General features: G+C 39.7%; 1 protein-coding gene across 1 annotated transcript; it reads right to left on the bottom strand.

Moving 5' to 3' along the window:
• Positions 1–3,290: 3,290 nt before the first annotated feature.
• On the bottom strand, positions 3,291–4,256 carry Or7h8 (olfactory receptor family 7 subfamily H member 8). The gene has a single exon (XM_087564250.1). It carries the CDS (start codon positions 4,254–4,256, stop codon positions 3,291–3,293), a length of 966 nt encoding a protein of 321 aa, XP_087420376.1.
• Positions 4,257–26,922: the final 22,666 nt, after the last annotated feature.

Genomic DNA, 26,922 nt, shown 5'->3' with positions numbered 1-26,922 from the left:
AATATGGGTGTTCCCCTCCCCATCCTCCGCCCATTACCGCCCTCCCCTCAACAATCACATTCACTGGAGATTCAGTCTTAGCAGGACCAAGGGTTTCCCCTTCCACTGGTGCTCTTACTAGGCCGTTCATTGCTTCCTATGCAGTTGGAGTCCAGGGTCAGTCCATGTATAGTCTTTGGGTAGTGGCTTAGTCCCTGGAAGCTCTGGTTGGTTGACATTGTTGTTCATATGGGGTCTCAAGCCCCTTCAAGCTCTTTCAGTCCTTTCTCTAAATCCTTTAATGGGGGTTCCAATCTCAGTTCAGTGGTTTGCTGCTGGCATTCGCCTAGGTATTTGCTGAATTCTGGTTGTGTCTCTCAGGAGAGATCTACATCCGGTTCCTGTCAGCCTGCACTTCTTTGTTCATCCATCTTATCTAGTTCAGTGGCTGTATATGTATGGGCCACATGTCGGGCAGGCTCTGAATGGGCACTCTTTCAGCCTCTGTTCTAAACTTTGCCTCCCAAGGGTATTCTTGTTCCCCCTTTTAAAGAAGGAATGAAGCATTTGCATTTTGGTCATCCTTCTTGAGTTTCATGTGTTCTGTGCATTCAGGGTAATTCAAGCATTTGGGCTAATAGCCACTTATCAATGAGTGCATACCATGTGTGCTTTTCTGTGATTGGGTTACCTCACTCAGGATATTTTCCAGTTCCATCCATTTGCCTATGAATTTCATAAAGTCATTGTTTTTGATAGCTGAGTAGTATTTCATTGTGTAGATGTAGCACATTTTCTGTATCCATTCCTCTGTTGAAGGGCATCTGGGTTCTTTCCAGCTTCTGGCTATTATAAATAAGTTTGTTATGAACATAGTGGAGCATGTGTCTTTGTTATTTGTTGGGGCATCTTTTGGGTATATGCCCAAGAGAGGTATAGTTGGGTCCTCAGGTAGTGCAATGTCCAGTTTCCTGAGAAATCTCCAGACTGATTTCCAGAATGGTTGTTCCAGTCTGCAATCCCATCAACAATGAAGGAGTGTTCCTCTTTCTCCACATCCTCGCCAGCATCTGCTGTCGCTGGAGTTTTTGATCTTAGCCATTCTCACTGGTGTGAGGTGGAATCTCAGGATTGTTTTGATTTGCATTTTCCTTATGACTAAAGGTGTTGAACATTTTTTTTAGGTACTTCTCAGCCATTCAGCACTCCTCAGCTGTGAATTCTTTGTATTTCCTACCTTCTACTCCTCTTAGGTTTATTTATTTCTTTTTGTTCTAGAGCATTAAGGTGTGCTGTTAAGTTGCTGACATATGCTCTCTCCTGCTCCTTTTTGCAGGCATTCAGAGCTCTGTGTTTTCCTCTTAGTACCTCTTTCATTGTGTCCCATAAGTTTGAGAATGTTATATATTCATTTTTATTAAATTCTAAGAAGTCTTTAATTTCTTTCTTCATTTCTTCCTTGACCAAGTTGTCATTGAGTAGAGCATTGTTCAACTTCCATGTATATGTGGGCTTTCTGTCATTACTGTTGTTATTGAAGACCAGTCTTAGTGTGTGGTGATTTGATAGGGTGCATAGGATTATTTCTATCTTTCTGTATCTGTTGAGGCCTATTTTGTGTCCAATTATATTTTCAATTTTGGAGAACGTTCCATGAGGTGCTGAGAAGAAGGTATCTCCTTTTGTTTTAGGATGGAATCTTCTATAAATATCTATTAAATCCAATTGGTTCATAACTCCTCTTAGTTTCTCTACATCTCTGTTTAATTACTATTTCCATGGTCTGTCCAGTGATGAGAGTGGGGTGTTGAAATTCTACTATCATTGTGTAAGGTGCAATGTGTGCTTTGAGCTTTAGTAAGGTTTCTTTTATGAATGTAGGTCTCCTTGCCTTTGGAGCATAGATATTTAGGATTGAGAGTTCATCTTGGTGGATTTTTCCTTTGATGAATATGAATTGTCCTTCCTTACCTTTTTTAATGACTCTTGGTTGAAAGTCAACTTTATTTGATATTAGAATGACAACTCCATTTTCATACCCTCCCTAGCATCTGTCGTCACCTGAGATTTTGATCTCAGCCATTCTGACTGGTGTGAGGCAGAATCTCAGGATTGTTTTGATTTGCATTTCTCTGATGACAAAGGATGCTGAACATTTCTTTAGGTGCCATTAGATATTCCTCAGTTGAGAATTCTTTGTTTAGATCCATACCCCATTTTTAATTGGGATATTTGTTTTTCTGGAGTCTAACTTCTTGAGTTCTTTGTATATTTTGGATATTACTCCTCTATTGGGTTTATGATTAATAAAGATATCCCCCCTCAAAAAAAAAAGAATGGCAACTCCAGCTTGTTTCTTTGGGCCATTTGCTTGGAAAGTTGTTTTCCAGCCATTTATGGTGATATAGTGTCTGTCTTTGTCTCTGATGTGTGTTTCCTGCATGCAGCAAGTGCTGGGTCCTCTTTACATATCCATTCTGTTAGTCTATGTCTTTTTATTGGGGAATTGAGTCCATTGATTTTTAGAGATATTAAAGAATAGCGATTGTTGCTTCATGCTTTTTTCATTGTTAGAGGTAGAATTATGTTTGTTTGCCTCTTTTTTGGTTTCATTGCAAGGAAATTATATTCTTGCTTTCTGCACGGTGTAGTTTCTTTCCTTGTGTTGTATATAAGAAACTTTATTCCTGAGGGCAGCATTAGAAATCAAACTAATTGCTTCTCAATTTCTCTCTTTTTAATAAAATCACACTGTTTATAATATTTTAACATAGAAGTCAGGAGGACAAAAGTATTCACATCATAGAAGACCGCTTCAGTCAGTGTGTAGCAGCAACATAAAAATTTCTCTCCAGTACAAAATTTCACGTCTGAAATCCCAGTGGTGATTTCTGAGTGGTGAGTACAGACTTTCTTTGTAAGGTCCAGCCTGTCCATAAAGTAATGTCTAATAACAACATGCATTCTAGTACATGAATAATTAATGCAGAATTTCTAGCCATATGTATTGTTTACCTATATTTGGACTTATGTTCTAAAAATGAACTAATTCATAATTTTTTAAAAACAATTCATGAGTTGACATTGAATGGTTGTACAGACCTAAAGAAACGTAAACATTAAACTGATGTGAAAAACATGCCATTTAAAAGAGAGGAGGAGGATAGAATTGAGGATAATGGATGAGGTATCATATAAATTTCAGCTAAAAGTATTCTCAGTATAATTTTTATCAAAAACAAAAGAACAAACTAGGTAAAGTTATGTATGACTAAAGGACAAAATATTTTTAGCTTACAATTTTACTTTTGTCATCTCAGAATACTGAAGCAAGTGAACTTATCACCTAAAAAAAGTATTGTCCTAAGTGCTTGTAAAGCCTTCTTAATGTCTTTGTTTCTCAAGCTGTAGATGAAAGGGTTCAACATGGGTGTGACCACTGTATACATTACTGAGGCCACCATGCCCTTCTCAGAAGAGGAAGATGCATCAGAACTAAGGTACACCCCAAGGCCTGTCCCATAGAATAAAGAAACCACTGATAGGTGAGACCCACAGGTAGAAAATGCTTTATATTTTCCATCTGTTGATGGGATTCTCAAAATAGAGGAAACAATTTTAAAGTAGGAATAAATGATCCCTGAGAAAGGAACAAAGCCAAGGACACATATCAGTATGTAAAGAATGATATAATTGATTAGTGTGTTTGAACAGGCTATAGTGAGGACTGTGGCATGTTCACAATAAAAGTGTTTAATTATCTGATTGGTACAGAAGGACAGCCGTAGCATCAACAGACTCTGGATCAAAGAGTATGAGAAACTAATAAACCATGATACAAGAACCAACAAGCCACTTAGATGAGGATTCATAATGACTGGATAGTGTAGGGGGTGACAGATGGCCACAAATCGGTCATAGGCCATCACAGAGAGGAGGAATATGTCCACGCCTGCGAAGACCATGAAAAAATACATCTGGGTGATGCATTCTGCATAGGTGATGGACTTGCTCTGTGTTTGGATGTTCACTAACATCTTAGGGATTGTTGTTGTGATGAAACAAATGTCAGAAAAGGACAGATTAGATAGGAAGAAGTACATGGGAGTATGCTGGTGAGAGTCAATGCTGACGACCAGAATGATGAGCAGATTTCCAAGCACAGTGACCACAAACATGAGCAGAAACAGTCCGAATAGCATGGGTTGATGCTCTGGATCTTGGGAAAGCCCCAGAAGTAAAAATTCTAAAGTACTTGTTTGGTTTCCTGGTTTCATGCTGTTGACAAATAAGCTAGACACCTATGGGAGAGAAAGATTGGGAAATATACACCACAGTCTCTAAGATGACTGTCCTTTTATGTATTGAGATAAATATACATAACAGTTTCATTAGTATAAAAATTAGGATTTCTGCATTTTCTCATTCATTGAAAAGACTGTCTCATAATATTAACCCTTCCTTTGTGAGACTTGTCTTTTCCTCTTATCTCTACTTTGAATTACTAACTCTATAAATTTTAAAGCATATGAAGCCCAGAGAATCTCTGGAAGTATTTAGAGCAAAGCAGTCAGTTTCTAAAAGTGCAGCACACCCTTTCTTTATGATGGATGCATTCTGATTCCCACTCTCACATCTCAACATTTTTCAGTGGTCACACTAAATTCTGATCATTCAGAAAGGTTTGTGTTTGTGAACATGATCATATGTTCTTTGTATATTCCTCTTGAAATCCCATTCTTCTCTTCCACACCTTTATCTTTTTAATTTCTGCCTGCCTATTTTGTGTGTGTGAAACATTTCCTGGCTCTCTGGATGGTTCCCATTCCAATCAAGCCTCAATACCAGGTGATTATCTGACAAAGAGGAAGGTTTTGACACCATTTTTGATAGCTGAATTAAAGACGCAATGAACATATGAAGAAATAACTTTCTACTTCTGTAGCATTGGTACTACAGCCTGAGCACCTGTCCAAAAATCTTTACCAACTCTAGCTCCAAAGAAAACCACTATGTGAGACAAGATAAGTAAGATAAGAGAAAGGTATAGAAAAACCCCACTTAGTTCATTCAATCAATTCTAGTTCATTCATTTCTTAGTATATATACCTATATGTCTCAACAGTTTATCCTATTTTCCCTTCAATTAATATTTTATGTAATCTTACAATGTATCCTTCCCTACAGAAACCTCAACAATATTGTTTTCCTGAGCCATCAACACATGGTTCATGGTTCTAAATATCCTGCAATTAAAACCAAGGCAATTGGTAGAATAAATGCAGACATTGAATGTTAAAAGACATTTACAAAGAATTGATGGTGGTGGCTGTAATTAGAATCCAAGAAAATTACTTTTAAACTTTTATCTTTTAAAATACTCAATGCTCATCTTCCTCATCCATTCACTTGCATATAAAATAATCAAACACCCTCCATCACTGACTAAAAACCCCTCTTACTAAATAGGATTAAGGTAAGATGTTATTCAGTCAGAAGCATGTTTTTATTTCCTGGATAATCAAATATTGCTTCTTTAAGACAAATTTTAAGATCAAAATAATGAACACATCTAGTGATAAATGTAACATACACGGCAAAGAAAGAAAGAATGACCCTTAAATCTTAAAGATAAAGTAAAGGGTCTGGATGCTACAGGCTTTCTTTGGAGGTATTCAGAGGTCACATGGACTGGGGTTATTGCTCTGTGTTTGAATGCTTTCACAGTGTCTGCAAGATTTTTGATTTCATCCAAGAACCATAAAGAAGTGTTGTTCACTGCAGTGTTAGCCTATCTCATGAATTACTACCTACAGTAAAAGCAACAACCAAACTACTATTTAAAAGAATTTTGACAATAGAAATTACACTGTCCTAAGTATCTCAGTATAAGAAACAATCTACTTGCTTTATTCCTAGTGTCTGGTATTGCTGGGTCTATCTGTTGAGTTATATCAGTAAGTGCCAAAGACCTGATTTAGGCTCTTATCAGTTCTTGAAAGTTTTGTGGAAGCTCTTCTTCAAGAAAGTTTCCTTGTGAAGGTCAGTGCTTGATATTGTGAAAATAAAGATTCAGTTTTGTTTTTGCACTCAAATTTCCATCTCCCAGAAGTAGAGATGGCTAGCAGTTTTAATACTGAATAATTGAACACTATTTTCTGAATGGGTTCAGAGTGCATCTTTGAATGCAATATGGGTTTGTCAAAGTCAGGGATGTAGCTCCTGAATATGGGTTTCTTACAAAAGAGATACCTACTTGGTTGTATGAGAATAATGATTTTTCATAGGGAAAATTAAAGACCCAGATGCAAGAATCAACTATGGAAGCAAGTGTTAGTAGCAAAAGTGTTTAAGTGCACAGAGGTAAAAGGAATGGTGAAGAATGACAAGCCACAAATAGTCCAGAACAACTCCCAAAATACATAGAGATATACACAGAGAGGTAGTGATGGATAGATGATATATACAGACTGCACAGGAACAATCAATTTATAAGTTATGATTTTCCTTGTGGGTTGGAGTCAACAATATATTTAGAACAGAGAAAACTAAGGACAGAGACACAACAATTTGGAATCTTCACATCATTATACTTGAAAGGGCAAACTCAAGCTTCCTGTAACAGAAGATAAGAAATAAGTGCTGGGATCAGTAGAAAAATTATGCCAATGTCTTGCTAACAGAGTCTTCTTGAGGATAAGACCTACTCAAGTGAAAAAAATATTTTAGCCAATGATTCTCTAAAGTTTCCAAATCTAAATGATATAAGGTAGAGAGGACCCAGTAGAAGACCAGTCCTTGATGCCCATTTTAATTCTTTCAGCTACATTAATTTAAATTTAAGTAGACACAGACATAAATTCATCTGCATTTACACAGATGATTCTCAGTAAACAGACAGGAAATATTTGTTAGAACAAAATGTCTGATCACTTGTTTCTTAGCACAGTTCTTGACTTCACCTTATTCCTGAACCTCATGTGTTTTGGCATGTATGCAAAGACGCTGATCCATTGTCTATCCTGTACAAATATTTAGTGCACACAATAGAGGATAATACTTGAAGGTATTTGTGAGTTCTGATTATTTGAGAAATGATTAATAAAAAGCTTGTCCACCACCTTTACTATTATGGGAGACACCATGACCAAAGCCATGGACAGCCACTCTACTCCAGTTGTTATGAGTCCTGAGATTTTCCCAAATGGGGGAAAACTCAACTGAATAGCTGCTTAATTTGTGGTGGGGCATTGCACGCATCTACCTCCCATTAAATAAAATAATTATGTAAAATATCTGAGTCTCTTAATCTCTTCTCATCTTCATGCTTAAAGGAGAGATAGGAATATGCTGTCTATAGATAAATTCAGATTTTAGAAACCAATTTCTTTGATAAAAACAAGAAGACTCTTCTTGGAGAGAAATTCTAGTAAGTGCAACATACAAAAGGAAGCAAGGAATAGCAAGGGAGGCTGGTTTATCATGAGAATCCTGAGATAGTTCCAAGCAAGTGAGTTTGAAAATTCACAAATGCTTGTTGAAGTCTGAGAGAGCTCTGGCTTTCTTGGCTGAGATAATAAGATCTCTTAGAACTAGAAGAGAACAACTTTACTGTAAATTATGTCACCAGGCTCTATCGTGTACAACTTATATTGATACTAAGTCACTAAACTCTTCTGTCTAGGGAAATCTTCAGATATAAGAACCCCGGTTGAAGGAATCAGAGAAAGGACTGAAAAAGCTTGAAGAGGCTCAAGACCCCATATGACAACAATGCCAACCAACCAGAGCTTCCAGGGACTAAGCCACTACCCAAAGACTATACATGGACTGACCCTGGGCTCCAACCTCATAGGTAGCAATGAATAACCTAGTAAGAGCACCAGTGGAAGGGGAAGTCCTTGGTCTTGCCAAGACTGAACCCCCAGTGAACGTGATTGTTGGGGGGAGGGCAGTAATGGGGGAGGATGGGGAGTGGAACACCCATATAGAAGGGGAGGGGTAAGGTTAGGGGGATGTTGGTCTGGAAACCGGGAAGGGGAATAACAATCGAAATGTAAATAAGAAACACCCAAGTTAATGAAGATGGAGAAAAAAAAAAGAATGTAATGGTGTACCTGTAAAAAACTACATATTAGCTCCTCTGTAATGTACCCTCAATTATACATATTCAAAGTAAAGGTCACTATGAAAATTCAACTTGAAGCAAATATGCTAGTGACTTTACTTTTTCAGATATTACTCATAAGAGTAGCCTCTGCAGGACATTGCAGGGGTTTCCCTTTCCTATGCTGAAGAAAGAGATAATACTCTTCCTATCAACTACTTTATTCTCCATTTCCTTCAACATCTGTTGGACTATATAAGGGTGATCTTATATACTCACCGTGGGCCATCTCTTTTGAATCTTACTTGCTCAGGGCACATTGGTTGTGAAAGATAGGAGGTCTGTCCAAAAGAAAAAGGTGAAAGAACCAAACATGGAGAAAAGAACCTGGATGATTTGTTTCTGGGAAAGGCATTAGTATGTTCTGTCTTGGTAACTATAAGTGTTATAGTTGTGCCCTGGGATTTGTATCCCTCTGAAGCTTATTATACAAATTGATCAATGGTATGTTCATTCCCTGCTCCTCAAGGGCAGAGACTACACAAGAAGAAGACTCTAACATCTCAATTTCTTATCCCTGAGAGAAAATCAGTAGATATGCCTATGATTACTCTCTCGTGTGTTTCTTCTCTGAGTAAGAGTCACTGAAAATTTTCAAGATCATCTACTGGTGATACATGTTAAAACTTTCCTAATTGTACTTTCTTACTGAGGATGAGTAGTAAGGAGTCTCAGAATTCAGTAGGTTTCAAATTCTCAGAAATTAGATTCATGTTGACTTCTTTGCTTGTATGTGAAGGAGTAGTATATTGGTTCATACAGAAAACTTATTTATTTATATTTTTGTAGATTTTTTGAGCATTCTTCTTACTGACTTCTAGAGTGGCTGCACTATTTTGCGTTCCCATCAGCAGCGAATATGGACTCTCCTTTTCCCACAACCTCACCAGCACTGTTGTTTTGTTGATCTTAGCCATTCTGACTGGCCTGAGAAAGAATCTAACAGTTTTTTAATTTGCCATTTCCTAGTTGCTAAGGATTTTCCATTTTTTTTGGTGGCATTTCTTAGCCATTTTGATTTCTTCTCTGAGAACTCTTTGTTTATACTATTATAAATTTTTAGTGGGGTTGTCCCCTTAACTTTTTTTTAGTTCTTTGTATATTCTGGATATTAATCCTCTGTCAGGTGTATATCTGGCAAAGTTTGGTCCTATTCTGAGGGATTTTTAAAACTATATTATTTTTATTCCAGTCATTTCTTCCCCGTTCTGGTCCCCGCAACCACAGTTTCTTACCCCATTCCTCCTCCTCTTTGCCTCCCAGAGGTTGCTTCTTCCCAAGGCCTCCCCATTCCCTGGGACCTCAAGTCTCTTGTTGATTAAGGCTATCTCCCATTGAGGCCAGTCTATGCAGACCTCTGCTACATATGTGCCAGGTACCTTAGGCCGTGATTGGTATCCCTGTGAGCTTCCTAGAGTCTGGATTAGCTGAGACTGTTGGTCTTTCTATGGTGATGCTCTCCCTCTAAGCTTCTTTAATCCTCCCTAAATCAACCACAGGTTTCCCTGACTTGGATGTAAGTATCTACTTCTGTTTCAGTCAGCAGCCGGAAGGGCCTCTCAGAGGACAGCCATGCCTGGCTCCTATCTGTAAGCACACCATAGCATAGTGGTGTCAGTCCTTGGTGTCTCCCATTGAGATGGACTGGTCACTGGAGCACCTTTCCTTCAGTTGCTGATCTATTTTTGTCCCTGCAGTTCTTTTAGAAAGGAACAATTTTGGGTCAGAAATTTTGACTGTGGGTTAGTAACCCTGTCAATCTACTGGAGGTCGACTTTTCAAGTTCCCTTTCCCCTAATGTTGGGCATTTTGGCTAAGGTCATTCCTAATGAATCCTGAGGGTGTCTCACCTCCTGGGTCTCTGGTACTTTTTAGAGGGTCCTCCCATTCCCCAATTCCAAGGCTACTTATTTCCATTAATTCCCTTTGCCCCTTGTTCCTTGCCCCGATACCCAGTCCTGTTCCCTCTTTCCTCTCTACCTTCCTATCTTACCAGGTCCCTCCCTCCCTCTACCTCCCTTGATTATTTTCTTCCCCTGTCTAGGTGAGATTGAAGCATCTTTACTTGGGTCTTACTTGTTAAACTTTTTGTGGTCTGTGGCTTGTATCATGGGTATTCTGTATTTTTGGGCTAATATCCACTTAATAGTAAGAGTTATACCAAGATATTTTATATTATTTGTGGCTATTGTGAAGGGTGTTGTTTCCCTAATTTCTTTCTCAGCCTGTTTATCATTTGTATAAAGGAAGACAACTGATTAGTTTCAGTTAATTTCATATCCTGCCACTTTTCTGAAGTTGTTTGTCAGGCTTAGTAGTTCTCTGGTAGAATTTTAGAGGTTGTTTATGTATACTATCTTATCATCTGCAAATAGTGATACTTTGACTCCTTTCCCACACTTTTTTATCCAATTTGTATTCTTTTGATCTCCCTTTGCTATCTAATTGCTTTAGCTAGAATTTGAGTACTATATTGAATAAACAGGAAGAGAATGGGCAGCCTTGTCCTGGATTTTAGTGGGATTGCTTCTAGTTTCTCTCCTTGATGTTGGCTGTTGGCTTGCTATATATTGATTTTATTGTTTTATTATGCCTAGGTATATGCAATGAATTCCTGATCTCTCTAAGACTTTTAACATGAAGTCTAAAAAATATGTCTAGAAAATCATCCATTTCATCTAGATTTTCAAGGTTTGTATGGTATTGGCTTTTGTAGTAGCTTTTGGTGCTTTTTCTTTTCTTTTCTTTTTTTGTATTTCCTCAGTTTTCTGTTATGTCTCCATTTTCATCTTTGATTTTGTTATACTGTCTCTGTGCCCTTTAGTTAGTTTGGCTAAGGATTTGTCTCTCTTGTTGATTTTGTCAAAGAACCAGATCTTGGTTTTATTGAATCTTTGTATCATTCTCTTTGTCCCTAATTGGTTGATTTTAGTCCCGAGTCATACTCTTTTCTGTCATCTTCTCTTCTTGGGTTTGCTTTTTTCTGTTCTAAAGCTTTCAGTTATGCTATTAAGTTGCTAGTACATGATATCTCCAATTTCTTGAAGGCAGATAGAGCTCTGTGACTGAGGTCAGAGCCTGTCTCTTTGGAGGCAGGCTATGCCTCCTGTATCCTTGGTTACTGCGGACCTCCTGGGAGACAGAAATGCTACTGGGTATGGGAGGATATCTGGCCAATGGATCTGACCTGCGTAGAGAAGCCTACTGAAAGGAAGTGGAGCTCAGGAGGGCAGGTAAGTCCTGTTATCAACTAGGCTCTGTGGGTGTCCCAGCTGTGTGTTTGTTTACTCTGGACCCTCTGGGACCTCCTGCACACAAGTTGTAGGGTGTGGGCAAGTGTGGGGCCGTTGATCTGCCCCTGGTCAGAACGGAAAGTTTTAATACTTCATTCCTCTCCCATTTTTTCCACACCATTTTTAGTTGCTGGGGGTTCCAGCCTCAACATGAGCTGGGGGTCACCAAGGACTAGGGATACCTGGTAGGCAAATAAGAAAACAGACAATTGAGGTACAATTCTGACAGGCTGTTCTTGCAGTGAGAGCTACTGAACTCGGGAGTCAGAGTGCTCTCGAGACTTGACTCAACCACAGTATTTAATTGAAATCATACAAGGAAGTTGGGTTACAACATTCATAGGGGGTGTGGGTAAATGCTTCTTTATTTTCCTGTGCTAACATTTTCTTGTGATTCAGAGGAGTCCAGATTTAGGAAAGAAAAGAAGAAACTATAAAATCTCGAACATAAAAGTTTAGTAGCAAGCACTTTTTTTTTATATCTCCTGATCACCTGTCTCTGTGAGGTCTCATGAGGGAAGCAGTATTGAGGTTATAAAGTCAGTATCTTTCAGACATGTGTAAGACAGTATGGTTTCATAAAAGGGCAAACATGAGGTCATACTGCTAACCCTGCAGTCCTTGTAAATCTTCTTGGGCCCAGACTGTACACCATCGAGATTTTTTCTTTCTGTTTTTTCCTTTTTTCTTCATTTCTTTTTTCCCCATCTTTATTAAATTGGGTATTTCTAATGTACATTTCAAATGTTATTTCCTTCCCAGTTTCCATGCCAACATCCTCCTAACCTCTCCCTCTCCCATTTTTATATGGGTGTTCCCCTTCCAATCCTCCCCCTATTACCACTCTTCCCATAAGAGTCTGGTTCACTGGGAGTCCAGCCTTGGCAGGACCAGGGCTTTCCCTTCCACTGGGGCCCTTACTAGGCTATTTATTGCTACCTATGCAGTTGGAGCCCAGGGTCAGTCCATGTATAGTCTTTGGGTAAGTAGCTTAGTCCCTGGAAGCTCTGGTTGGTTGGCATATGGGGTCTCGAGCCCCTTCAGCTCTTTCAGTCCTTTCTCTGATTCCTTCAACGAGGGTCCCAACATCTGAATGGGTGTTCCTTCAGTCTCTGTTCTAAACTTTGCCTCCCTATCCAATCCTAAGGGTATTCTTGTACCCATTTTAAAGAAGGAGTGAAGCATTTGCATTTTGGTCATCCCTCTTGAGTTTCATGTGTTCTGTGCATCTAGGGTAAGTCGAGCATTTGGGCTAATATTCACTTATCAATGAGTGCATACCATGAGTGTTTTTCTGTGATTGGATTACCTCACTCAGGATGATATTTTCCAGTTCCATCCATGAAACTCAAGAAGGATGACCAAAATGTGAATGCTTCACTCCTTCTTTAAAAGGGGAAAAAGAATACCCTTGACAGGGAATAGGGAGGCAAACTTTAGAAAACCCTTCAGAGCCTGCCACACATGTGGCCTATACATATACAGCCACCAAACTAGATAAGATGGATGAAGCAAAGAAGTGCAGGCCGACAGGAACCGGATGTAGATCTCTTCTGAGAGACACAGCCAGATTACGGCAAATACATAAGCAAAAGCCATCATTAAACCATTGAACTGAGAACGGGACCCCCGTTGAAGGAATTAGAGAAGGGACTGAAAGAGCTTGAAGGCACTTGAGACCCCATATGAACAACCCTAACCAACCAGAGCTTCCAGGGACTAAGCCACTACCCAAAAACTATACATTGTGTGGCTACCACTGGGAGGTGACATAGATAGCAATCCTCTAAATATCCTTTTCCTGTCAGTGTTGTGTGATATGTGGTGGCAGACTAGCCCCTGTGTGTCTACAGCCCACTCATGCTGGATGGATGATGGCAGGCAGATCTCTGGGCATTTTTTCCTGCTATCATCCATCCAGCATGAGGGGGCAGATCTCTGGGCATAGTGATCTGAGGGTCTCAACTTCTTTGTATTTTTAAAGGTGTGTGTGTGTGTGTGTGTGTGTGTGTGTCTACATACTCATGTGCACACATACAAGTGCCCAGCATTTGATTTATTTTAGAGAAATTTCCATGTGCTGCTTAGTAAAATGTATATTCTTTGGTGTTTGGAATATTTTGTAGATATCGGTTCATGTTAGGTCCTTTTGATGTCATCTAATTCTGACATTCCTGTTTATTTTTGTGTGTTTCACAAAGAACAACTGACGAAAGAGAGTCACATTAGGATATAATGTAGCCTTAAAGGGGTGAGGAGGAATAGCCTTGGTGGATTGAATCCTGAGTAGCCTTGCAGAAGTGATTTCATTGTTACACAAAAGGCACTTTAGCAAGTCAATTTACACATACCAAAATTTTTATTTGATCTATAAGTTGTCTGAATGAACCATTAATTAAGCAGGTCTCAGCCATTTCAAGACTTTCAGGTTTTCTAGGAATGTCTTGTGACTGAAGTCATGCAAAGTCTCTAAAATTCCCATAAGAAAAGCAGTCCCATAAATCTCAGATAACCATCACTGATTATTTATAAGAGATTACTTCAAGGACTAAGTGGTTATTGCTCTGGAGTAAATGCTAGGTACCATGGCTCTTCTAAATTTCCACTAAAGTAGGTGACCTATTACTGGAAAAAGTATGGTATTGAAATCCCCTACTATTGTTGAGTTACATGACCTATTGGAGAACGTATGGTGTTGAAATTAACTCTGATTGTTGAGTCTGTTAATCTATGTCTATGTCTATGAAATTACATTGGTATATCTTTTATGAAATAAGGTTCACCAAAGTTTGGTGCATATATGTTTATTACTATTTTCTTGATTATTTAGTTTCTTGATTAAACAGAGGTGCTCCTTCTCTATCTCTTCTAATTAATTTTAGTTTGAGGTCTATTTTGTCAGATATTAGGATGGCCATGCACGATTGCTTCCTGATCCCCTTTTGCTTGTAACACTTTTTCTTTATTCTTTCATCCTAATGTCACACTTGTTTTAAAGCAAAGATGATTATTTACGAAAGATTCTTCAATGCCTAAGTGGCTTTCACTCTGGAGTAAATGCCAGCTACAGTGGCTCTTCTAAAGTTCCACTACATGCCAAAGCATGCCAATGAAATAACAGGAAGATGGATTCTGTTTCACAAAATCATCTAGTCTACTTGACTTGATTGATGAGTTGGTCACTAGTATTTAAAATTATTATTGAAAGGCAAATGTAGATTGCAGTCATTTATTAGTTTCATTGTTTGGGTTTGTTTTCTGCTGTTTTTTGTACTTAATTGTGGTTTGTATTTCGTTAATTATAGCTTCATTTGCTTTTCTAGTCTCTTGGCTATGGCAATTCTCCTCAGCTCAAAGTATTGCTGCCAGTATCCTTTTACAGATTGTTGTTGTTGCTGCTGTTGCTATTGCTGCTGTTGCTGCTGTTGCATATGCCGTTTTATGAAATCATGGAAGGTTTTTCTTTCTCTTTCAGCAATGGCATATAGTTTTGCACAGTAGTATGGGTTGGCTTCTGTGGTGTTTTAGAACTTGAAGTGTATTGCTCCAAGCTCTTTTGGCTTTGAAAGTTTCACTTGAGAATTCTGCTGTTGCACGGAGGGGTTTCCTTTATATGCGAACTGCTTTTTTTCTCTTGAGATTTTCGATAATCTTGTCTCTGTGTATTTAGTGTTGTGACTATGCTACTCCTTGGAGAGTTTATTTTTTGATCTTGTTTCATTAGCATTCTGTATGGTTCTAGTACCTGAATTAGATATGTCTTACTATATTTTATGGAGGTTCTCTTCTATGAATTTGTTAAAAATCTGGTATATATCATTTGCTTGAGTTTTTTCTCCCTCTTCTAGACCTCTAATTTGAATATTTGGTCTTTTGAGGGTGTCTCACAAGAAAAAAGAATTTTTTTGGCCATCTTATAAAAAGTTTATTGGAACAATTGAAGCAATTGGATCATGGGCCATAGATAAGATAAACATAGACTCCATATTTGATAATTGTGTGGTTATATATAGGAATATCTGTGTTAGCAATTTAACCTGACATGCAAGCAGGTTCAAGAGGATGACATAGTATACAAGCTATTCTCAGAGGAGTTAGAAGTAATAAAAATAGACGGAGGAATAAAGCCAAAACATTGAAATGTTCAAAATTAATATATTTAAGTACATGATACTCAGAGGTTACCTGTACTATGACATTTTTCTCCTCAAGTATTTTATTTTTCATTTTGTTTTGGTTTGTTTTATTGAGACAGGGTTTTGCTGGGTAGCTCTGACTGTCCTGGAACTCCCTCTGTAGACCAGGTTGGTCTAGAACTCAGAGCTCTGCCTGCCTCTGACTCTGCCTCATGGGTTAAAGGTTTGTTTTACCACCATATGGCTTGTTTAAAATTTTATTTTTAAAGGAAGACTTTTTTCTAACTGCTCTTTTTTGGGGGTTGGTTATCTTTCTTTTCTTTTAATTTTATATTTCTTGGAAAGTTTGTGTATTTACATTTCAAATATTATCCTCTTCTTCCCCTCTGCTATATACCCTCCCCTCTTCCCCAGTTTCTATGAGGATGTTCCCACTCCCACTCACCCACTCTGACCTCAACACCCTGGCATTACACTACATTGGGCAAGCCTTCACAGGACCAAAGGTTTTTCCTCCTCTTGATGCTGGACAATGCCATCCCCTGCTATGTATGTGGCTGGAGTCATGAGTTTCTTCATGTGTATTCATTAGTTGATAGTTTAGTGTCTGGGATCTCTGGTGGGGGTTCTGGTTGGTTGATATTGTTGTTCTTCCTATGGTGTTGCAAGCCCCTTCATCTCCTTCAGTCTTTTCTCTAACTCCTCCATCGGGGCCCCTTTGTTCAGTCCAATGGTTAACTCCAAACATCTTCATCTGCATCAGTAGGGCTCTTGCAATGGCCTCTCAGGAGACACCCATATTTTGCTTCTGTCAGCAAGCACTTCTTGCCATCAGCAATAGTGACTAGGTTTGGTGGCTGCATATGGGATGGATCCCCACATGAAGTCTCTGGATGACCCTTTTTTCAGTCGCTCCACTCTTTCTCCCTGTATTTCCTTCTGTGAATATTTTGTTCTCCCATCTAAGAAGGGACGAAACATCCACGTTTTGTCTTCCTTTTTCTTGGGCTTCATATGATCTGTGAATTTTTTCTTAGGTATTTCAAACTTTTGGGCTAATATCCACTTATCAGTGAGTGCATACCATTTGTGTGTGCTTTTATGACTGAGTTACCACACTCAGGATAATATTTTTCTATTTCCATCCATTTGCCTAAGAATTTCATGAGGTCATTTTTATTGGATATTTATTATTTGCATTTCAAATGTTATTCCCTTTCTTGGATTCCCGGCCATAAGTCACATATCCCATTCCCCTTCCCTTCTTCTATGAGGGTGTTCCCCCTCCCAAGCCACCCACGCTTTCCACCCCTGTGACATTCCCCTGCACTGGGGTGGGGGCATCCAGTTTTGGCAGGACCAAGGGCTTCTCCTCCCATTGGTGCCCAACAAGGCCATCCTTGCAGCTGTGAGCCATGGGTCTGTTCATGTGTAGTCTTTTGGTAGTGCTTTAATCCCTGGGAACTCTGATTGGTTGGTATTGTTCTTATGGGGTTGCAAGCCCATTTACGGCCTTCCATCCTTTCTCTAATTCCTCCAATGGGGACCCTGTTCTCAGTTCAGTGGTTTTCTGCTAGCATTCACCTTTGTATTTGACATGCTCTGGCTGAGCCTCTCATCAAACAGCAATATCAGGCTCCTGTCAACATGCATTTCTTGGCTTCATCAATATTATCTAGTTTTGGTGGTTGTATATAAATGGGCTCTTTACCCAGGTGGGGCAGGCTCTGAATGACCATTCTTTCAGTCTCTGCTCCATAGTTTGTCTCCGTATCCCTTCCTATGAATATTTTTTGTTCCCCTTTTTAAGAAGGACTGAAACATCCATACTTTGGTCATCCTTCTTCTTGAGCTTCATATGGTATGTGGATTGTATGTTGGGTAATTTGAGCTTTTGGGCTAACATACACTTATCAGTGAGTGCATACCATGTGTGTGTGTTTTCTTGTGGTTGGGTTACCTCACTCAGGATGATATTTTCTAGATCCATCCATTTGCCTAAGAATTTCATGTAGTCATTGTTTTTAATAGCTGAGTAGTACTCCATTGTGTAAGTGTACCACATTTTATGTATCCATTCCTCTGTTTTTAGCCTCTGGCCATCACAAAAAAAGACTGCTGTGAACATAGTAGAACATGTGCCCCTCTGGCATTGTGGGGCACCCTCTGGGAATATGCCCAAGAGTGGTAGAGCTGGGTCTTCAGGTAGATCTATTTCCAATTTTCTGAGGAACCTCCAGATTTATTTCCAGAGTGGTTGTACCAGCTTGTAATTCCACCAATAATGGAGGAGTGTTCCTTTTTCTCCACATCCTCACCAGCATCTTCTATCACCTGAGTTTTTTTTTTTTTTTTTTTAATCTTTTTTTTTTCTCTTTTTTTTTTTTTTTTATTAACTTGAGTATTTCTTATATACATTTCGAGTGTTATTCCCTTTCCCGGTTTCCGGGCAAACATCCCCCTCCCCCCTCCCCTTCCTTATGGGTGTTCCCCTCCCAACCCTCCCACCATTGCCGCCCTCCCCCCATAGACTAGTTCACTGGGGGTTCAGTCTTAGCAGGACCCAGGGCTTCCCCTTCCACTGGTGCTCTTACTAGGATATTCATTGCTACCTATGGGGTCAGAGTCCAGGGTCAGTCCATGTATAGTCTTTAGGTAGTGGCTTAGTCCCTGGAAGCTCTGGTTGCTTGGCATTGTTGTACTTTTGGGGTCTCGAGCCCCTTCAAGCTCTTCCAGTTCTTTCTCTGATTCCTTCAATAGGGGACCTATTCTCAGTTCAGTGGTTTGCTGCTGGCATTCGCCTCTGTATTTGCTGTATTCTGGCTGTGTCTCTCAGGAGCGATTTACATCCGGCTCCTGTCGGTCTGCACTTCTTTGCTTCATCCATCTAGTCCAATTGGGTGGCTGTATATGTATGGGCCAAATGTGGGACAGGCTCTGAATGGGTGTTCCTTCAGTCTCTGTTTTAATCTTTGCCTCTCCCTTCCCTGCCAAGGGTATTCTTTTTCCTCATTTAAAGAAGGAGTGAAGCATTCACATTTTGATCATCCGTCTTGAGTTTCGTTTGTTCTAGGGATCTAGGGTAATTCAAGCATTTGGGCTAATAGCCACTTATCAATGAGTGCATACCATGTATGTCTTTCTGTGATTGGGTTAGTTCACTCAGGATGATATTTTCCAGTTCCAACCATTTGCCTACGAATTTCATAAACTCGTTGTTTTTGATAGCTGAGTAGTATTCCATTGTGTAGATGTACCACATTTTCTGTATCCATTCCTCTGTTGAAGGGCATCTGGGTTCTTTCCATTTTCTGGCTATTATAAATAAGGCTGCGATGAACATAGTGGAGCACGTGTCTCTTTTATATGTTGAGGCATCTTTTGGGTATATGCCCAAGAGAGGTATAGCTGGATCCTCAGGCAGTTCAATGTCCAATTTTCTGAGGAACCTCCAGACTGATTTCCAGAATGGTTTTACCAGTCTGCAATCCCACCAACAATGGAGGAGTGTTCCTCTTTCTCCACAACCTCGCCAGCATCTGCTGTCACCTGAGTTTTTGATCTTAGCCAATCGCACTGGTGTGAGGTGAAATCTCAGGGTTGTTTTGATTTGCATTTCCCTTATGACTAAAGATGTTGAACATTTCTTTAGGTATTTCTCAGCCATTCGGCATTCCTCAGCTGTGAATTCTTTGTTTAGCTCTGAACCCCATTTTTTAATAGGGTTATTTGTTTCCCTGCGGTCTAACTTCTTGAGTTCTTTGTATATTTTGGATATAAGGCCTCTATCTGTTGTAGGGTTGGTAAAGATCTTTTCCCAATCTGTTGGTTGCCGTTTTGTCCTAACCACAGTGTCCTTTGCCTTACAGAAGCTTTGCAGTTTTATGAGATCCCATTTGTCAATTCTTGATCTTAGAGCATAAGCCATTGGTGTTTTGTTCAGGAAATTTTTTCCAGTGCCCATGTGTTCCAGATGCTTCCCTAGTTTTTCTTCTATTAGTTTGAGTGTGTCTGGTTTGATGTGGAGGTCCTTGATCCACTTCGACTTAAGCTTTGTACAGGGTGATAAGCATGGATCGATCTGCATTCTTCTACATGTTGCCCTCCAGTTGAACCAGCACCATTTGCTGAAAATGCTATCTTTTTTCCATTGGATGGTTTTGGCTCCTTTGTCAAAAATCAAGTGACCATAGGTGTGTGGGTTCATTTCTGGGTCTTCAATTCTATTCCATTGGTCTATCTGTCTGTCTCTGTACCAATACCATGCAGTTTTTATCACTATTGCTCTGTAATACTGCTTGAGTTCAGGGATAGTGATTCCCCCTGAAGTCCTTTTATTGTTGAGGATAGCTTTAGCTATCCTGGGTTTTTTGTTATTCCAGATGAATTTGCAAATTGTTCTGTCTAACTCTTTGAAGAATTGGATTGGTATTTTGATGGGGATTGCATTGAATCTGTAGATTGCTTTTGGTAAAATGGCCATTTTTACTATATTAATCCTGCCAATCCATGAGCATGGGAGATCTTTCCATCTTCTGAGGTCTTCTTCAATTTCTTTCTTCAGTGTCTTGAAGTTCTTATTGTACAGATCTTTTACTTGCTTGGTTAAAGTCACACCGAGGTACTTTATATTATTTGGGTCTATTATGAAGGGTGTCGTTTCCCTAATTTCTTTCTCGGCTTGTTTCTCTTTTGTATAGAGGAAGGCAACTGATTTATTTGAGTTAATTTTATACCCAGCCACTTTGCTGAAGTTGTTTATCAGCTTTAGTAGTTCTCTGGTGGAACTTTTGGGATCACTTAAATATACTATCATATCATCTGCAAATAGTGATATTTTGACCTCTTCTTTTCCGATCTGTATCCCTTTGATCTCCTTTTGTTGTCTGATTGCTCTGGCTAGAACTTCAAGAACTATATTGAATAAGTAGGGAGAGAGTGGGCAGCCTTGTCTAGTCCCTGATTTTAGTGGGATTGCTTCAAGTTTCTCTCCATTTAGTTTAATGTTAGCAACTGGTTTGCTGTATATGGCTTTTACTATGTTTAGGTATGGGCCTTGAATTCCTATTCTTTCCAGGACTTTTATCATGAAGGGGTGTTGGATTTTGTCAAATGCTTTCTCAGCATCTAATGAAATGATCATGTGGTTCTGTTCTTTCAGTTTGTTTATATAATGGATCACGTTGATGGTTTTCCGTATATTAAACCATCCCTGCATGCCTGGGATGAAGCCTACTTGATCATGGTGGATGATTGTTTTGATGTGCTCTTGAATTCGGTTTGCCAGAATTTTATTGAGTATTTTTGCGTCGATATTCATAAGGGAAATTGGTCTGAAGTTCTCTTTCTTTGTTGTGTCTTTGTGTGGTTTAGGTATAAGAGTAATTGTAGATTCGTAGAAGGAATTCGGTAGGGCTCCATCTGTTTCAATTTTGTGGAATAGTTTGGATAATATTGGTATGAGGTCTTCTATGAAGGTTTGATAGAATTCTGCACTAAACCCATCTGGACCTGGGCTCTTTTTGGTTGGGAGACCTTTAATGACTGCTTCTATTTCCTTAGGAGTTATGGGGTTGTTTAACTGGTTTATCTGTTCCTGATTTAACTTTGATACCTGGTATCTGTCTAGGAAATTGTCCATTTCCTGAAGATTTTCAAATTTTGTTGAATATAGGTTTTTATAGTAAGATCTGATGATTTTTTGAATTTCCTCTGAATCTGTAGTTATGTCTCCCTTTTCATTTCTGATTTTGTTAATTTGGACGCACTCTCTGTGTCCTCTCGTTAGTCTGGCTAAGGGTTTATCTATCTTGTTGATTTTCTCAAAGAACCAACTTTTGGTTCTGTTGATTCTTTCTATGGTCCTTTTTGTTTCTACTTGGTTGATTTCAGCTCTGAGTTTGATTATTTCCTGCCTTCTACTCCTCCTGGGTGTATTTGCTTCTTTTTGTTCTAGAGCTTTTAGGTGTGCTGTCAAGCTGCTGACATATGCTCTTTCCTGTTTCTTTCTGCAGGCACTCAGCGCTATGAGTTTTCCTCTTAGCACAGCTTTCATTGTGTCCCATAAGTTTGAGTATGTTGTATCTTCATTTTCATTAAATTCTAAAAAGTTTTTAATTTCTTTCTTTATTTCTTCCTTGACCAGGTTATCATTGAGTAGAGCATTGTTCAATTTCCACGTATATGTGGGCATTCTTCCCTTATTGTTATTGAAGACCAGTTTTAGGCCGTGGTGGTCCGATAGCACGCATGGGATTATTTCTATCTTTCTGTACCTGTTGAGGCCCGTTTTTTGACCAATTATATGGTCAATTTTGGAGAAAGTACCATGAGGAGCTGAGAAGAAGGTATATCCTTTTGCTTTAGGATAGAATGTTCTATAAATATCCGTTAAGTCCATTTGGCTCATGACTTCTCTTAGTCTGTCGACATCACTGTTTAATTTCTGTTTCCATGATCTGTCCATTGATGAGAGTGGGGTGTTGAAATCTCCCACTATTATTGTGTGAGGTGCAATGTGTGTTTTGAGCTTTAATAAGGTTTCTTTTACGTATGTAGGTGCCCTTGTATTTGGGGCATAGATATTTAGGATTGAGAGTTCATCTTGGTGGATTTTTCCTTTGATGAATATGAAGTGTCCTTCCTTATCTTTTTTGATGACTTTTAGTTGGAAATTGATTTTATTTGATATTAGAATGGCTACTCCAGCTTGCTTCTTCTGACCATTTGCTTGGAAAGTTGTTTTCCAGCCTTTCACTCTGAGGTAGTGTCTGTCTTTGTCTCTGAGGTGTGTTTCCTGTAGGCAGCAGAATGCAGGGTCCTCGTTGCGTATCCAGTTTGTTAATCTATGTCTTTTTATTGGGGAGTTGAGGCCATTGATGTTGAGAGATATTAAGGAATAGTGATTATTGTTTCCCTTTATATTCATATTTGGATGTGAGGTTATGTTTGTGTGCTTTCATTCTCTTTGTTTTGTTGCCAAGACGATTAGTTTCTTGCTTCTTCTAGGGTATAGCTTGCCTCCTTATGTTGGGCTTTACCATTTATTATCCTTTGTAGTGCTGGATTTGTAGAAAGATATTGTGTAAATTTGGTTTTGTCATGGAATATCTTGGTTTCTCCATCAATGTTAATTGAGAGTTTTGCTGGATACAGTAACCTGGGCTGGCATTTGTGTTCTCTTAGGGTCTGTATGACATCAGTCCAGGATCTTCTGGCCTTCATAGTTTCTGGCGAGAAGTCTGGTGTGATTCTGATAGGTCTCCCTTTATATGTTACTTGACCTTTTTCCCTTACTGCTTTTAATATTCTTTCTTTATTTTGTGCGTTTGGTGTTTTGACAATTATGTGACGGGAGGTGTTTCTTTTCTGGTCCAATCTATTTGGAGTTCTGTAGGCTTCTTGTATGCCTATGGGTATCTCTTTTTTTAGGTTAGGGAAGTTTTCTTCTATGATTTTGTTGAAGATATTTACTGGTCCTTTGAGCTGGGAGTCTTCACTCTCTTCTATACCTATTATCCTTAGGTTTGATCTTCTCATTGAGTCCTGGATTTCCTGTATGTTTTGGACCAGTAGCTTTTTCCGCTTTACATTATCTTTGACAGTTGAGTCAATGATTTCTATGGAATCTTCTGCTCCTGAGATTCTCTCTTCCATCTCTTGTATTCTGTTGGTGAAGCTTGTATCTACAGCTCCTTGTCTCTTCTTTTGGTTTTCTATATCCAGGGTTGTTTCCATGTGTTCTTTCTTGATTGCTTCTATTTCCATTTTTAATTCCTTCATCTGTTTGATTGTGTTTTCCTGGAATTCTTTCAGGGATTTTTGCCATTCCTCTCTGTAGGCCTCTACTTGTTTATTAATGATTTCCTGTGTTTCCCTAAGTGTGTTCATGTCTTTCTTGAAGTCCTCCAGCATCATGATCAAATATGATTTTGAAACTAGATCTTGCTTTTCTGGTGTGTTTGGATATTCCATGTTTGTTTTGGCGGGAGAATTGGGCTCCGATGATGGCATGCAGTCTTGGTTTCTGTTGCTTGGGTTCCTGCGCTTGCCTCTCGCCATCAGATTATCTCTAGTGTTACTTTGTTCTGCTATTTCTGACAGTGGCTAGACTGACCTATAAGCCTGTGTGTCAGGAGTGCTGTAGACCTGTTTTCCTCTCTTTCAGTCAGTTATGGGGACAGTGTGATCTGCTTTCCGGCGTGTAGTTTTTCCTCTCTACAGGTCTTCAGCTGTTCCTGTGGGCCTGTGTCTTGAGTTCACCAGGCAGCTTTCTTGCAGCAGAAAATTTGGTCTTACCTGTGGTCCCGAGGCTCAGGTTCGCTCGTGGGGTGCTGCCCAGGGGCTCTCTGCAGCGGCAGCAACCAGGAAGACCTGTGCCGCCCCTTCCGGGAGCTTCAGTGCACCAGGGTTCCAGATGGTCTTTGGCTTTTTCCTCTGGCGTCCGAGATGTGTGTGCAGGGAGCAGTCTCTTCTGGTTTCCCAGGCTTGTCTGCCTCTCTGAAGGTTTAGCTCTCCCTCCCACGGGATTTGGGTGCAGAGAACTGTTTATCCGGTCTGTTTCTTTCAGGTTCCGGCGGTGTCTCAGGCGCAGAAGTCCTGCCGCTCCTGGGCCCTCCCCCACGGGAGCCCAGAGGCCTTATACAGTTTCCTCTTGGGCCAGGGATGTGGGCAGGGGTGAGCAGTGTTGGTGGTCTCTTCCGCTCTGCAGCCTCAGGAGTGCCCACCTGACCAGGCGGTTGGGTCTCTCCCTCACCGGGTCTGGGAGCAGAGAGCTGCTGCAGGCCGGGATCCGCGGGTGTGGGACTTCCGGTAAACACAGACCGTGCCTCCTAGAGAAATTCTGCTTCCGTGTCCCAAGCTCACCAGGCAGCTTTCTTGCAGCAGAAAATTTGGTCTTACCTGTGGTCCCGAGGCTCAGGTTCGCTCGTGGGGTGCTGCCCAGGGGCTCTCTGCAGCGGCAGCAACCAGCATCACCTGAGTTTTTTATCTTAAACATTTTGACTGGTGTGAAGTGGAATCTCAGGGTTGTTTTAATTTGCATTTTGCTGATGACTAAGGATATCGCTAACATTTCTTTAGGTGCTTCTCAGCCATTCATTATTCCTAGGTTGAGAATTCTTTGTTTAGCTTTGTACCCCATTTTTAATAGGATTATCTGGTACTCTGGAGTCTAAGATCTTGAGATCTTTGTATATATTGAATATTAGCCCTCTTTTGGATATGGGATTGGTCAAGACCTTTTCCTAATCTGTGGGTTGCTGTTATATCCTATTGACAGTATCTTTTGCCTTACAGAAATTTAGCAATTTTATGAAGTCCCATTTGTCAATTCTTGATCTTAGAGCATAAGGCATTGGTGTTCTGTTCAGGAAATTTCCCCCAGTTCCCATCTTTTTGAGGCTCTTCCCCACTTTCTCTTCTATTAGATTCAGTGTATCTGGCTTTATGTAGAGGTCCTTGATCCACTTGGATTTGAACTTTGAACAAGGTGATAAGAGTGGATCGATTTGCATTCTTCCATATGACTGCCAGATGAACCAGCACCATTTGTTGAAAATGCTGTCTTTTTTTCCCACTGGATGGTTTTAGCTTCTTTGTCAAAGATAGGTGTAGGGTTCATTTTTGGGTCTTCAATTCTATTTCATTGATTTACCTGCCTGTCTCTGTGCCAATACCATGGAGTTTTTAACCACGATTGCTCTGTAATACAGCTTGAGGTTAGGGATGGTGTTTTCCCCAAAAGTTCTTTTATTGTTGAGAACGGTTTTTGCTATTCTGGGTTTTTTGTTATTCCAAATGAATTTGCAAATTTCTGTTTCTAACTCTGTGAAGAATTGAGTTGTAATTTTGATGGGGATTGCATTGAATCTGTAGATTGCTTTCAGTAGTATGACCATTTTTTTTTTTACTATATTAATCCTGCCAATCCACGAGCATAGGAGATCTTTCCATCTTCTGAGATCTTGATTTCTTTCTTAAGAAACTTGAAGGTCTTGTCATACAGGTTTTTCACTTGCTTGGTTAGAGTCACATAAATATATTTTATATTATTTGTGACTATTGTGAAGGATGTCATTTTTGTAATTTCTTTCTCAGGCCATGCAAGTCATATATTTTTTTCTTTTATGTTGGATATTTTTTATGTTTGGATATTTTTTTGTTTACAATTCAAATGTTATTACCTTTCCTGGTTTCTTGTGCGTAAGCCCCCTGCAACTATAATCCTCCCTTTCTCCTATAAGGGTGTTTCCCCTCCCTAACCATCCTCCTTTCTGCACCCCCCCACCCTGACATTCCCCTACTGGGGGTCCAGACTTGGCAGGATCAAGGGCTTCTCCTCCTATTGGTGCCCAACAAGGCCATTCTCTGTTACATATGCAGCTGGAGCCATGGGTGTGTCCAGGTGTAGTTTTGGGTAGTGGTTTAGCCCTTGGGAGCTCTGCTTGGTTGGCATAGTTGTTCTTATGGGGTTGCAAGCCCCTTCAGTTCCTTACATACTCTAACTCCTCCAACGGGGCCCCTGTTCTCTGTTCAAAGGTTTGCTGCTAGCATTCGCCTCTGTATTTGATATGCTCTGGCTGAGCCTCTCACAAAACAGCAATATCAGGCTCCTGTCAGCATGTCCTTCTTGGCTTCATCAATATTGTCTAGTTTTGGTGGCTGTATATGTATGATCTGGATCTCCAGGTGGCATAGGCCTTTCCTTCAGTCTCTGCTCCAAATTTTTCTCCATATCCTCTCATATGGATATTTTTGTTCTCCCTTTTAAGGAGGACTGAAGCATCCATACTTTGGTCATCCTTCTTCTTGAGCTTCATGTGACCGTGGATTGTATGTTGGGTAATTCAAGCTTTTGAGATAATATCCATGTATCAGTGCCTGCATACCATGTGTGGTTATTTTTGTGATTGGGTTACCTCATTCAGGATGATATTTTCTAGTTTAACCCATTTGCCTAAGAATTTCATGAAGTCATTATTTTTGATAGTTGAGTAGTACTCCATTGTGTAGATGTACCACATTTTCTGTATCCATTCCTCTGTTGAAGGACATCTGATATTATAAATAAGGGTGCTATGAACATAATGGAGCATGTATCTTTGTTGTATGTTGGAGAATCATTTGGGTATATGCCCAGGAGTGGTATAGCTGGGTCTTTAGATTGTTCAATGCCCAATTTTCTGAGAAAGCACCAGACTGATTTCCAGAGTGGTTGTACCAGCTTGCAATCCTACCAACAATGGAGGAGTGTTCCTCTTTCTCCACGTCCTCACCAGCATCTGTTGTTACCTGAGTTTTTGATTTTAGCCATTGTGACTGTTATGAGGTAGAATCTCAGGGTTGA

This window comes from Rattus norvegicus, chromosome 8, assembly GCF_021556685.1.
Source record: "Rattus norvegicus strain SHRSP/BbbUtx chromosome 8, alternate assembly SHRSP_T2T, whole genome shotgun sequence".
Taxonomy (NCBI): domain Eukaryota; kingdom Metazoa; phylum Chordata; class Mammalia; order Rodentia; family Muridae; genus Rattus; species Rattus norvegicus.
Note: the sequence above shows the minus strand (reverse complement) of the source record. Positions and strands in the feature narration are given on the sequence as shown.